Raw genomic sequence first — 13,603 nt, forward strand, 5'->3', positions numbered from 1 at the left:
ACGTGGTCATCTTTAGGAAGATGATCTGATACAATCTGCACCAATCTCATCTTGTTGACTAGTAACTGATCACGTGACAATAACAACACTGATGCCTCTGAGAAGACAGAAGAGGAACTCAGTCGGGCATCGTTCGTCAAGTGTGTGGAAATACTTCACTAAAGATGAAGCCCATATTACCGTGAGATCTCAGTCCTGAAATACAAACAAAAGTACTACTGCAATGCACACTCATCTGAAAAGGCATCCGCTGGTGCTAGCAGAGGATCATCAATTTGATGGTGAATTTCGTTGTCAAAATTATTAGACCTTTGGCTGCGGTGCACAGAGAAGGCTTCAGAGAAATGCTGCATGATTTTTTACCCGGCTATATTTTCCCATCTTCCAAAATACTGTTGAGTACTATAAAGTGCCATTGATAGTGCTGAGTTGCTGCCTGTTTTTATACAGGCTATACATAACTGCAGCTCACAGTATGTAGTACATGAGCTGTCTGTTCTCTGCATATGTATTCAGGGCCGCAATAAAGATTTCACTGTTGCAAAGCATTACTTTCTACTATGTTTTTATTAGTGATGTCACCAGAGACTAGTCGGAGTCGACTTTAGAAATTCTTAAATTGTGCATCCCCGACTAGATACAGTATATAAAATTGAATTTGACTGATATGTCATTCTAAAAGTAGTATCTTGGACCACTTCAAAAGCCCTCCCAGAGCATCTGAAATAAAACATTCACAAGTTGATTTAGGGCCATAAATGAGTTTTAATGTGGTCACACCGACCTCTGAACTTGACTGACAATAATAGCAGGATTTGCTGTGACATGCTGGGTTTTCCACAAGGTTTTAGAGCCTCAAATACATCTCATATCTCCCTGCGTCATCTAAACATTGTCATTTCCTTAACAAATGCACACAGAAAAAAAAAAAAAAAAACAGAAAGGTGGGAACAACCATTAATTGCAGATGCATCCTCTTGCCCATGTCTAACAATCTGCAGGAGATAATAATGACTGTTCACAGCACAAACGGTTTAAAAGACCTTTAAGGCACAACATAAAAATAAATTCTTATATAAAGTGATCAGATCACATCTCTGCATTAATATTATTACAAAAGAAAATGACTGTACATTTCTTTGACTAACACAAATATTACCGCAACCTTGAATACATCAGATCAGTTTGGCTTGACAGAGCAGCCTTTTCAAATGCTTAGATATTTCTTTCATCTTTAACCCATAAATTATTGGATTGAACAGAGGATGATATAAAAGCACCTGCAAAGTCATTATCAAACGAACAATTTTGGGAAAATCTGACCCCAGTCGGACAACAATGACATCATATGCACCCAGAAAGGTGTAGCTGACTAGAACCAGCAGGTGTGGTAAACAGGTCTCTGCAGCCTTTTTCCTGACTTCTCTAGAACATCGAGAAGTTATTATAAGTATTCTGGTGTACGTGAAAAGGATGAAGAGCAGAGGGAAAAGTCCCATGACTACCAGAAAAACAGAACCAAATACAGATCGTGCTATTGAACTCACACAGTGCAGATTGTAAATTGAGTTGTTGCAGAATATTCCATTCAGAGTGAAATGACAAAGTTTCATATCAGCACTTATTATTGCTGGAAATGCAATCACACAAGCAGGAACAATCCAAGCTAAAGCCAGGCAAATACTCACTCTGTCTTTTGTCATGATCGCTGGATATTGCAGAGGTTTACATATAGACACATATCTGTCATAGGACATCACTGCCAAAAGTAAGAATTCAGAACAAGCTAAAAAATAAAATATGAAAAACTGTAAGAGGCAGGCTGAGTATGATATAATCTGCTTTTCAGATAGCATGTCAGTTAAAAACTTTGGATAGACATTAGTGCTGTAGACAACAGAGTTTAGGAGTAAGGCTGCAATGAAAATGTACATCGGCTCATGGAGGTTTTTGTGCGTCCAAATAAGATACACAATGGTGAAATTACAGCATATTATTAGAATATACGCCGTGAACATGATCGTAAAATACAGATACCTGTATGTCTGCAACTCCACATGCCCATCAAGAGTTATGTATGTTATGTTAGCTTCCCCAGACATTAATGTTTTCAAGAAGAAATGTTCAGCTGGAAAACCTTATGATTGCCTCACCTGCAGGAATAACATTTTACATACGACTTTCAAATGCACTTGGTGTATGTGGTGAATGGTCTGAGTATGTGGAAAAGTTTTTATTAGATTGTTTTATTCTCTCAGGAACTCATTAACTTCTTCACCAGGACAGAATGGAATTGTCAACCTCGGAGGCCTGCAGTAACAGTGTTGTTTGATTCAGTTCATTTGGGCATTCACCTCATTATAGAAGATTACACCTTATTATGCACATGATCAACTTTAGGATGATGATCTGATACAATCTGCACCAATTTCACTTTTCCCTTGTTTGTGTTTTATACTTTTTTTTTCTGGAATCAGAAGTTTGATGTGTTTATGATCTGTGGTTACTGGCTACACCAACGGACTGTTTTATGTTTGAAGTTACTTAATGTTCATCATTCATATATATACTGGGGTTGTACAGACTAGTCGGTTTGTTGCCGTCACTGCTGTATCATGACGCTTTAAGCATCATGTTGACTCGTCATTGATCATGTGACAATAACAACATGGATGCCTCCAAGAAGACAGATGAGGAACTCACTGGGTCATTGCAGCAAACTAGCAGCGGTTCATCAAGTGTGTGGAAATATTTCACGAAAGATGAAGCCCATACTACCGTGACATGTCAGTCCTGAAATACAACAAAAGTACTACTGCAATGCATCTGAAAATGCATTTGTTAACGCCAACAGAGGAACGGTCCAAATCCTCTGGACAGCAGTCAAGTAACGTCCTGCGTTAACCGAGAGAAGGTGTCCTCTGGAAAAGGCTTCAGAGAAATACAACATTATTTTTAACACCTGGCTACACTATCCCATCTTCCAACACTCTGTGGAGTACTATTAAATGCTATTGATGTTGCTGAGTTGCTGCCTGTCTGTATACATGCTATACATATCTGAAAGCAAACAGTATATAGCACATGAGCTGTCTGTTCTCAGCGTATGTGTTCAGGTCAAGAATATGAATTTCACTGTTGCGAAGCATTACTTTATACTAGGTTTTTATTAGTGATGTCATCAGAGACTAGTCTGTGTTGGCTTGACTTTCATCACAAAACAGTTGACTTTAAAAAATCTGAACTTGTGCAAACCTTCATATATAAATAAAATTTACTTTGATTTGTCATTCAAATCAAATCAAATTTTATTTTTGTGGCACTTTTCATACATAAAAGCAATACAAAGTGCCTCACAGAGGCTAAACACAGCAAGGACAAAAGCCCAACCCACCCACAGAGAGGCACAGAGACATACCGACACACCCACCCACACACAGGCTCACACCCACTGTACATGCTAGAGAGAGACATGGCCGGGCACCGAGATCTGGAACAAGGAGAAAGCCACCTTTGGGGGGCAACCACACCGAGAGGGCCTCCAGCCCAGGGCTGCAGGGAGCGCCGCCATAGAGACATCCCCGACCCGGGCAGACAGGAGGCCCCACACCACGGTGCAGAGCCCTCCAGCCACCCGGGGCAGAGCCACCCACAGGACAGAACCTCCGTCAGTATACCAGCTGGCCTTCAGGACCAAAGACTAAAACCTCTGTTTTGTCCTGGCTGAGCTGCAGGAAATTTGCTGCCATCCATGACTTGATATCTAAGATGCAGTTAAAAAGGGCATCAATAGGCTCTGTGTCATCAGGAGACACAGCGATATACAGTTGTGTGTCGTCAGCATAACCATGAAAGCTGATCCCGTGCCTCCTGATGACATCCCCGAGGGGAATCATGTAGAGATTAAAAAGAATTGGACCTAAAATTGACCCCTGGGGAACCCCACACTTGATCTCATGGGTTCCTGAGGAATATGTATCCATACTTACAAAGAAGTGTCGATCTGTGAGGTAAGAGACAAACCAGTTGAAAACAGTACCAGAGAGGCCGACCAGGTTCTTCAGTCTATTTAAAAAATTGTGATGGTCTACTGTATCAAAGGCGGCGGTTAGATCCAGTAGTACCAAGACTGTGAGTTTATGTTTATCCAAGTCGAACCTGATATCATTTAAAATCTTTAAAAGGGCTTTCTCAGTACTGTGGTTCGTCCTAAAACCAGACTGATGGCTCTCTAAAATGTTGTTTGTCTTTAAAAAATCATTTATTTGGTTAAAAAATAGTTTTTCTAAAATTTTACCTATAAATGGTAAGTTGGATACAGGAGGTGGGGAAGACACCTATCTGAAGAGAGCAGTTCACAATGTTTAAAAGCTGTTCCTCAAGGAATCCATAAAATGTTTTAAAAAACGGTGTGGGAATTGGATCTAAAAGGCAGGTTGTAGGGTTTACCTGGGAGAGAACTCGACCAAGTGTCCTTGCATCAACCTGGGCAAAACTCTCCAGTGTTTCCTCAGGTAAAATCAAACATCCAGGTGTGGCGACAGTTAAAATCTGTTGAGATAAAAAACTGGATCTGATATCATCAATTTTACCTCTGAAGTGGTCGGCAAAGTCCTCACAGAGGGTATCTGTTGTTATTTTGTGGAACCTGTTAAAATTACTATTTGTTAAAAGATCTATGGTGGAGAAGAGGAATTTAGGATTGTTTTTTTGTTTTTTTAAATGGGACATTCTTGCCTGCTCGATTGCATTATTGGAGGTTTTGAGTTGTTGACATAAAGTTTCATGGTAGACTTTTCGTGGTTTCATGTTGGTCCTGGATAGTATTCTAGAAATACTACTCAGGACCACTTGAAAAACAGTACTGGTTCCTTTTAATGTGCAGTGAAGGTTTGCCTCAAGCTATCTACTTCATCTTCTGTAACCACTTATTTGGTTACAGAATTTAGTTAAAGGTGCAGTAGGCAGGATTGCGAAGATCCAGGACTTAGCCAAAAATTTTGAACATCGACAACTACTCAGTCCCTCCCCACTTTCCGCTAAAGCCCAAAAAGTTCTCGCAAGCCTCCCCCACAAGGGAGAGCTGTGCATATTGGCCCTGGAATACTGTGCACGAGCAGAGAACCGAGAGAGAGCGAGTAAACAAACTAGCATGGAACACACCGACGTAACAACAACAAAATAGTTTTTATAATACCCTTCGTTATTGCTAAATAATTTTAGGTCAAAATATTTAGCAATAGTCAACTTTAGGACAAAACCAAGGTTAGGATGTTTCTGAAAGTAGCCTACATCGGTGATGTTTGCTATCAGTAACAGTTAGAAGCATTCATTGTGGCGTTTTATTCCACAGTTTAGATTTATCAATTTGCTATGTGGTAGATATGTGACCGCTACCTGTTGATGTGGTTAGACGTTTGAGAGTGAAGCTGAGGCACAGGCCTCAGACGAGGATTACGTCCTGGCTCCTTCTACACGCCCGCGGCCAAGTGGTGCGAGGTGGTGGAGGGAGGGGAGGGCGCTATGAAATGCGTGTCCATGAGCAGTGATTGACACTCTGTTAGATACACCCCTGGACGTGATTGGTGCATCTGGATGTGGAGCGGTGGATGTCTTGCAAATCGCGCTACAGGCTCTAGGAGGGGCCAGAGGAGCCGAATTTTTTTTTAAATGACCTGCTTTATGCAATTATACCTGAACATAGGGTCAGTTTCAGCAAAAGTTACCTACTGCACCTTTAAGGGTCGCGGGGTCTGCTGGAGCCTATCCCAGCTGTCATCGGGCGAGAGGCGGGGTACACCCTGGACAGGTCGCCTGTCTATCGCAGGGCTAGCACAGAGAGACAGACAACCATCACACTCACTCACACCTACGGCCAATTTAGAATCACCAATTAACATAATGAGCATGTCTTCAGACGGTGGGAGGAAGCTGGAGCACCTGGAGAACCCACGCAGAGACAGGGAGAACATGCAAACTCCACACAGAAAGGCCCCAGTCGGCCCATGGCTTCGAACCTAGGACCTTCTCGCTGTGTCTCACTGACCTCTGAACTGCAAAGACTAAATTTGACTCACTTCATCATTGAATCCATGTTGACTTTTGTGCCACTTTTGTGTTCTGGTTGCATCTATAGATGTAGTTGTAGGTGTGATTGGTTGCATACATACCTGTGGAACCACTTGCTTTAGGAATGGTCAAGCAGTCATTACTGTAATGGATCCCAAGGGTTTGTGATTCAATTCAATTCAATTTTATTTATATAGCGTCAATAACAATACAAATCGTCTCAAGACGCTTTACAAAAACCCGGCCTGAAACCCCCAGAGCAAGCCTGAAGGCAACGGTGGCAAGGAAAAACTCCCTTTTAACAGGAAGAAACCTCGAGCAGAACCCAGCTCATATGGAGGGACCCATCTGCCTAAGGCCAGCCGGGTACAGACAGAAGAAAGAGAGAAGAGAACAGCAAGATAAACGTACATCTGTCATAGATACACATATCTGACTAAAGTGTACATGTGTAATCTTATGATACAAACTGATGATGTTACATGACAGTTTGAAAATGTAAGAGGAATCATAGGCAGGTTGGAGAATTGTCCATTCAGGTAGGAGTGGATAACTGCAGGATTCCATGAAGACTGGGCAGGCTGATGAGACCACGACAACAGATGTAGTATAGAGCTCCACAGGAAACACACCACTCCAGGCCAGAGATACTCACAAGAAGAGGGGGGAAGTGGGGGGGAAGGGGGGTGGAACACACACAGCAGTAAACATTCTACATAGTAATAGCACAGAATTGTATGACTAGTAGTAGATAGGAAATTAGAGGGCAAGAACTCTGTGCCAGAGAAAAGAAAGTGGAGGATGCGAGAGAGGAGAGAGAAGAAAGAAGGAGGACATGTGTTTGGTGCATCGTCCCCCAGCAGCCTAGGCCTATAGCAGCATAACTAAGGGATGGTTTAGTCCAGCCCTAACTATAAGCCTGATCAAAAAGGAAAGTCTTAAGCCTGACCTTAAAAATAGAGAGAGTGTCTGCCTCCCGAACCCAAACTGGGAGCTGGTTCCACAGGAGAGGAGCCTGATAGCTAAAAGCTCTACCTCCCATTCTACTTTTTGAAATTCTAGGAACCACAAGTAGGCCTGCACTTTCAGACCGAAGTGATCTGTTGGGATGATATGGTACAATGAGGTCTTTAAGATACGATGGAGCTAGGCCTTTAAGGGCCTTGTATGTAAGGAGGAGGATTTTAAATTCTATTCTAGACTTTAAAGGGAGCCAGTGAAGAGAAGCTAAAACTGGAGTAATATGATCTCTCTTGCTAATTCCTGTCAATGCTCTTGCTGCGGCATTTTGAATCAACTGGAGGCTTTTTAAAGAGCTATTTGGACAGCCAGACAGTAATGAATTACAGTAATCCAGTCTGGACGACACAAATGCATGAACTAGTTTTTCAGCATCTCTCCGAGACAGGATGTTCCTAATTTTGACGATATTACGTAGGTGAAAGAAGGCAGTCCTGGTCACTTGCTTTATGTGACATTTAAAGGACATATCCTCATCAAATATAACACCAAGGTTTTTTACAGTAGTACTGGAGGCCAAGGTAATGCCATCCAGAGACACCATGTGATTAGATAATGAATCTCTGAGATGCTTAGGACCGAATACAATAACTTCTGTTTTGTCTGAGTTTAAGAGTAGGAAATTACAGCTCATCCAAGCCTTTATGTCTTTAAGGCATGCTTGGAGTTTAACCAACTGATTAGTTTCATCTGGTTTCATAGATAAATATAGCTGGGTGTCGTCTGCATAGCAATGAAAGTTTATGCCATGTTTTCTAATAATCTTGCCTAATGGCAACATGTATAACGTGAAGAGTATTGGTCCTAGCACAGAACCCTGAGGAACTCCATATCTTACTTTTGTATAAGTAGAGGAATCATTATTGACATGAACAAACTGGAATTTGTCAGATAGATAGGATTCAAACCAGTCTAATGCAGTTCCTTTAATCTTGACCTCACTTTCAAGTCTCTGTAGTAAAATATTATGATCAATAGTGTCAAATGCAGCACTAAGATCTAGCAGAACAAGTATAGAGACAAGTCCACTGTCTGAAGCCATGAGGAGATCATTGGTAACTTTAACCAGAGCTGTTTCTGTACTATGATGAACTCTAAAACCTGACTGAAACTCTTCAAACAGACCATTCTTGTTTAAGTGGTCACACAACTGATTAGCAACAACTTTTTCTAGAATTTTGGAAATAAAAGGAAGGTTGGAGATTGGTCTATAGTTGGCTAAAACATCTGGATCTAGAGTGGCTTTCTTGAGTAAGGGCTTAATTACAGCAATCTTAAAAGACTGAGGCACATATCCTGTTAATAAAGATAAATTTATCTGGTTCAATATGGAGGTGTTAATTAATGGAAAAACTTCTTTGAGCAATTTAGTTGGGATTGGATCTAGAAGACAGGTTGATGGTTTAGATGCTGTAATTGTTGAAGAGAACTCAAGAAGATCTACTGGGGAGAAGGATTCCAGATATTGACAAGGTCTTACAAAAGTTTCTAATGTCGCTGTACTTGCATCTTTAACAGCTGTTGGAAGGATTCCTTGAATATTTTCTCTAATGCCGACAATTTTATTAGTAAAGAAGCTCATGAAGTCATTACTACTGAGGGCTAAAGGAATAGATGGCTCAACAGAGCTGTGGCTCTTTGTCAGCCTGGCTACAGTGCTGAAAAGAAATCTGGGGTTGTTCTTGTTTTCTTCTATTAATGATGAATAATATGCTGTTCTAATACTACTGAGAGCTTTTTTATAAGTTGTTAAACTATCTTTCCAGGCTATGCGAGCTTCTTCAGAATTAGTAGAATGCCAAATTCTTTCTAGCTTTCGGACTGCCTGTTTTAAACTGCGCAACTGTGAATTATACCACGGAGCTAGCCTCCTCCTATTTATGACCTTCTTTTTCAGAGGAGCAACTAAGTTTAAAGTTGAACTAAGCGATGCTGCAGTGCCATCGACAAAATAATCTATTAGTGCAGGGGTTAAATTGTGGTTGCTGTCGTCCACAACATTGGTACATGGCACTGAGGTAAATAAAGAAGGAATTAATTCTTTATATCTAGTTACAGCATTGTCAGACAAACATCTACTGTAATGAAATGTCTTTTCAGTTCCTGTGTAATCCATTATTGCAGATTCAAAGGTTATGAGGAAATGATCAGACAAAAGAGGGTTATGAGTAAATACTGTTAAACCTTCAGTTTCTATGCCATATGTTAGGACAAGATCTAAGGTGTGATTAAAACTGTGAGTTGATCCGTTTACATTCTGAGAAAAGCCAATTGAATCTAATAATGATGTAAATGAGGAGCTAAGGCTGTCACTGACAACATCAACATGGATGTTAAAGTCACCTACTATAATGACTTTATCTGTTCTAAGAACTAAATCACATAAAAACTCAGAGAACTCAGCTAAAAACTCAGAATAAGGAGCAGGTGGGCGATACACCACAACAAAAAGAATTCGTTTTTCTATTTTCTGGTCTGGATGGGGAAGACTAAGAGTAAGACTTTCAAATGAATTAAAGCTCTCCTTAGGTCTAGGATTAATAGATAAATCAGAGTGGAAGATTGCTGCCACCCCTCCTCCTCTGCCTGTGCTTCTAGGAATATGATAATTACTATGACTGGGTGGCGTAGACTCATTTAAACTAACATATTCATCATCCTGCAGCCACGTTTCAGTCAAACTAAATAGATCAATCTGATTCGACTTAGGCCAGATGACAGCAGCAAGTCTGCACGAATGCAAGTTATGATTGAAACATTTAGGAAATTGCTTCGGAATGTTGTATGTTGTACTGTGTGTGCTGGTTTTGTGTCTCTATTGTGTCTATTGGTTGTGACTGTGCCGACTTGCCTTTTATTATAGTCAAATAAAGTGATTTGAATTTAATTAAATTCAAAGTCTGTTCTCTTCGTCTTGTGGTAAGTGATGTCATCTCCTTGTTTCTGTGCAGACTGTGGTTTTGCATTTTAGATGTAATGCAGACTTGCCTCTGTTGTCTTTTGATGCACCCAGCTTTACGGATGAGACAAAAAGCAGTGCAGGCGACTTACAATAATTGCAGGATTTGCTGTAGGCTTCCCATGAGATTTTACAGTCTGAAATACATGTCATATCGCCCAGTGACATTAAAACATTGTTATTTCCTCAACAGGAAAAAAAAACAAACGAAAGATAGGAACAACCATTGATTGTACATCCTTCCTCTTGCCCATGTCTAAAAATCTGCAGCAGATAATAATGACTGTTCACAGCACAAACTGTTTAAAAAACCTTTAAATACAGCATAAAAATAAAGTCTTATATAAACAGACCAGATTAATATCTGCATTATTATATTACAAAAGAAAATGACTGCACATTACTTTCACTAACACAGATATCACTGTAACCTTTAATGCATCAGATCAGTTTGGTTTGACAGAACAATCTTTTCAAATGCTTAGATATTTCTTTCATCTTTAACCCATAAATTATTGGATTGAACAGAGGATGATATAAAATCGCCTGCAAAGTCATTATCAAACGAACAATTTTGGGAAAATCTGACCCCACTCGAACAATAATGACATCATATGCACACAAAAAGGAGTAGCTGACTAGAACCAGCAGGTGTGGTAAACAGGTCTCTGCAGCCTTTTTCCGGACTTCTCTAGAACATCGAGAGGTTATTATAAGTATTCTGGTGTACGTGAAAAGGATGAAGAGCAGAGGGAGAAGTGCCGTGACTACCAGAGCAACAGCACCACATACAGATCGTGCTATTGAACTCACACAGTGCAGATTATAAATTTAATTGTTACATAAAATCCCATTCAGAGTGAAATGACAGAGTTTCATATCAGCACTCCTTATTCCTGGAACTGCAGTCACACACGCAGGCACAACCCAAGCTAAAGCCAGGCAAACGCTCAGTCTGTCTTTTGTCATGATAGCTGGATATTGCAGAGGTTTACATGTAGACACATATCTGTCATAGGACATCACTGCCAAAAGTAAGAATTCAGAACAAGCTAAAGAATAAAATATGAAAAACTGTAAGAGGCAGGCTGAGTATGATATGATCTGCTTTTCAGATAGCATGTCAATTAAAAACTTTGGATAGATATTAGTGCTGAAGACAACAGAGTTTAGAAGTAAGGCTGCAATGAAAATGTACATCGGCTCATGGAGGTTTTTGTGCGTCCAAATAAGATACACAATGGTGAAATTACAGCATATTATTAGAATATACGCCGTGAACATGATCATAAAATAAAGATACCTGTATGTTTGCAACTCCACATGCCCATCAAGAGTTATGTATGTTATGTTAGCTTCACCGTCCATTAATGTTTCCTAAAAGAAATGTTAAGTTGGAAATCTTTCAGATTACATGATCAGTATGGATAACATAGAGAAAGGCTTTTTACATGAGATTACATACAACCTGCAATGGTGGATATTGTTTCTTCAAAGACAGCTGACCTTCAAATGCATGTGGCATATGTTGACGTCCAAAGTCCAGAAAGTGAACGGTTTATATATACGGGAAGTTTTTTATTAGATTGCTTCATTCTCCATGGAACTCATTAAAGTTGCTACCAAGACAGAATGTAATTTCATCACACTTTTTTTGTTTGTACAGACTAGTCAGATTGTCGACTTCATGACGCTTTAAGCGTCATGTCGACTAGTCGCTGATCACGTGACAATAACAACATGGCCGCCTCCAAGAAAGACAGATGTTGAACTCACTGGCTCATTGCAGCAAACGAGCAGTGGTTCATCAAGTGTGTGGAGATACTTCACTAAAGATGAAGACCATACCATTGTGACGTGTCAGTCCTGAAATACAACAAAAGTACTACTGCAATGCACACTCATCTGAAAAGGCATCTGTTAATGCTTGCAGAGAAATGGTCCAAATCCTCTGGACAGCAGTCAAGAAACAGGACGGAAGGACGAACAGGACGTTTCACCAAACGTCCTGCATTAACACAGAGGAGGTGTGCTCTGGAAAAGGCTTCAGAGCAGTGGTGTCAACGTGATCCGTGAAAGGGCTGCTGTGGTTGCAGGTTTTCATTCCAACCATGCAGCCCCCATGCAGTCGGTGTGGCTGGCAAGTTTTTGTTCCAATCAAACAAGAGGACACCTGAAATGACTGCGTGAAGGCAGTTCAGTTGTGCTTCACCTGTGCTTCAGAGCAATACAGCATTATTATTTACCTGGCTACACTATCCCATCTTCTAACACAATGTGGGGTACTACTGAATGCTATTGACGGTGCTGAGTTGCTGCCTGTTTTATATAGGCTATACATATCTACAGCACACAGTATATAGCACATGAGCTGTCTGTTCTCTACATATGTATTCAGGTCAAGATTATAAATTTCACTGTTGCAAAGCTTTACTTTCTACTGGATTTTTACTAGTGATGTCATCAGAGACTAGACTGTACTGATTTGGCTTTCACCACAAAACATTCATTCATTCATTCATTCATTCATCTTCTGTACCCGTTTAGTCCTGTTAAGGGTCACGGGGGTCTGCTGGAGCCTATCCCAGCTGTCATCGGGCGAGAGGCAGGGGTACACCCCGGACAGGTCGCCAGTCCATCGCAGGGCTAACACAGAGACAGACAACCATTCACACTCACACGCACACCTACGGCCAATTTAGAGTCACCAATTAACCTAATGAGCATGTCTTTGGATGGTGGGAGGAAGCCGGAGTATCCGGAGAGAACCCACGCAGACGCAGGGAGAACATGCAAACTCCACACAGAAAGGCATAAGCCGGCCCATGGATTCGAACCGGTGACCTTCTTGCCACTGTGCCGCCCTCACCACAAAACAGTCAACTTTAAAACTTTAAAAAATCTCAACTTGTGTTAACCTTTATATATAAATAAAATTCAGTTTGAGTGATTTGTCATTCTAGAACTACTACTCAACTACTACTACTCAATTTCACTAAGGAACAACTACTATGATTTGTGTTGGGAAACCAAATTCTGACATAAGTTTCTGGAGTACATTATATTTCTGATGTTCAAAGCATTATGAGTAATGTTATACTGTAAATTGAAAACATGACATGTTTGTATCTTGTAGGTGCCTGAATACATAGTATGTACATTGTGTACTACATGTATGTATGACAGTTATGGAGACTGACAGGGGATTATACCACACTGTGGTAATCAAAAATGTTCAAGTATAGACATGTTTATTTTTTAATAATTAATTTTTAATGTTTGATTCAGACTGGTATTTAATTGATGACAAGAGTGAAAATCAGTTATATATTCTTTGATATAACTGCTTTATGATCTATTTTGCTTGATCTTTGAGGAGGCAGACTACATGAATGATAAATGTTAATGTCTGGTAATGTTTTAAAATAAAATACCTGCCACCTGTCTCTGTCTGTGTTCATTTCCATTCAATTCAGTTTCATGATTGTTTACAGTTTATAAATTAGCAGCCTGAATAGGTTTGTTTTCAGTAAAAAAGGGTGAGGGGTTAACAGA

At 40.3% G+C, this 13,603-nt stretch overlaps 1 protein-coding gene and 1 pseudogene across 2 annotated transcripts; both read right to left on the reverse strand.

The window, feature by feature from the left end:
- Window positions 1–1,175: 1,175 nt before the first annotated feature.
- Window positions 1,176–2,213, reverse strand: LOC311488098 (olfactory receptor 11A1-like; the record flags this gene model as incomplete). The annotated part of the gene is made up of 1 exon (XM_084544607.1): window positions 1,176–2,213. The coding sequence occupies exon 1, from the start codon at window positions 2,100–2,102 to the stop codon at window positions 1,176–1,178; it is 927 nt and encodes a 308-aa protein (XP_084400733.1). The 5' UTR covers window positions 2,103–2,213.
- Window positions 2,214–10,276: 8,063 nt separating this feature from the next.
- On the reverse strand, window positions 10,277–11,557 carry LOC311488103 (olfactory receptor 11A1-like; annotated as a pseudogene). The gene has a single exon. The product of its transcript is annotated as an olfactory receptor 11A1-like (transcript).
- Window positions 11,558–13,603: the final 2,046 nt, after the last annotated feature.

Source organism: Chelon labrosus (genome assembly GCF_963514085.1).
Source record: "Chelon labrosus genome assembly, chromosome: 5".
NCBI lineage: Eukaryota > Metazoa > Chordata > Actinopteri > Mugiliformes > Mugilidae > Chelon > Chelon labrosus.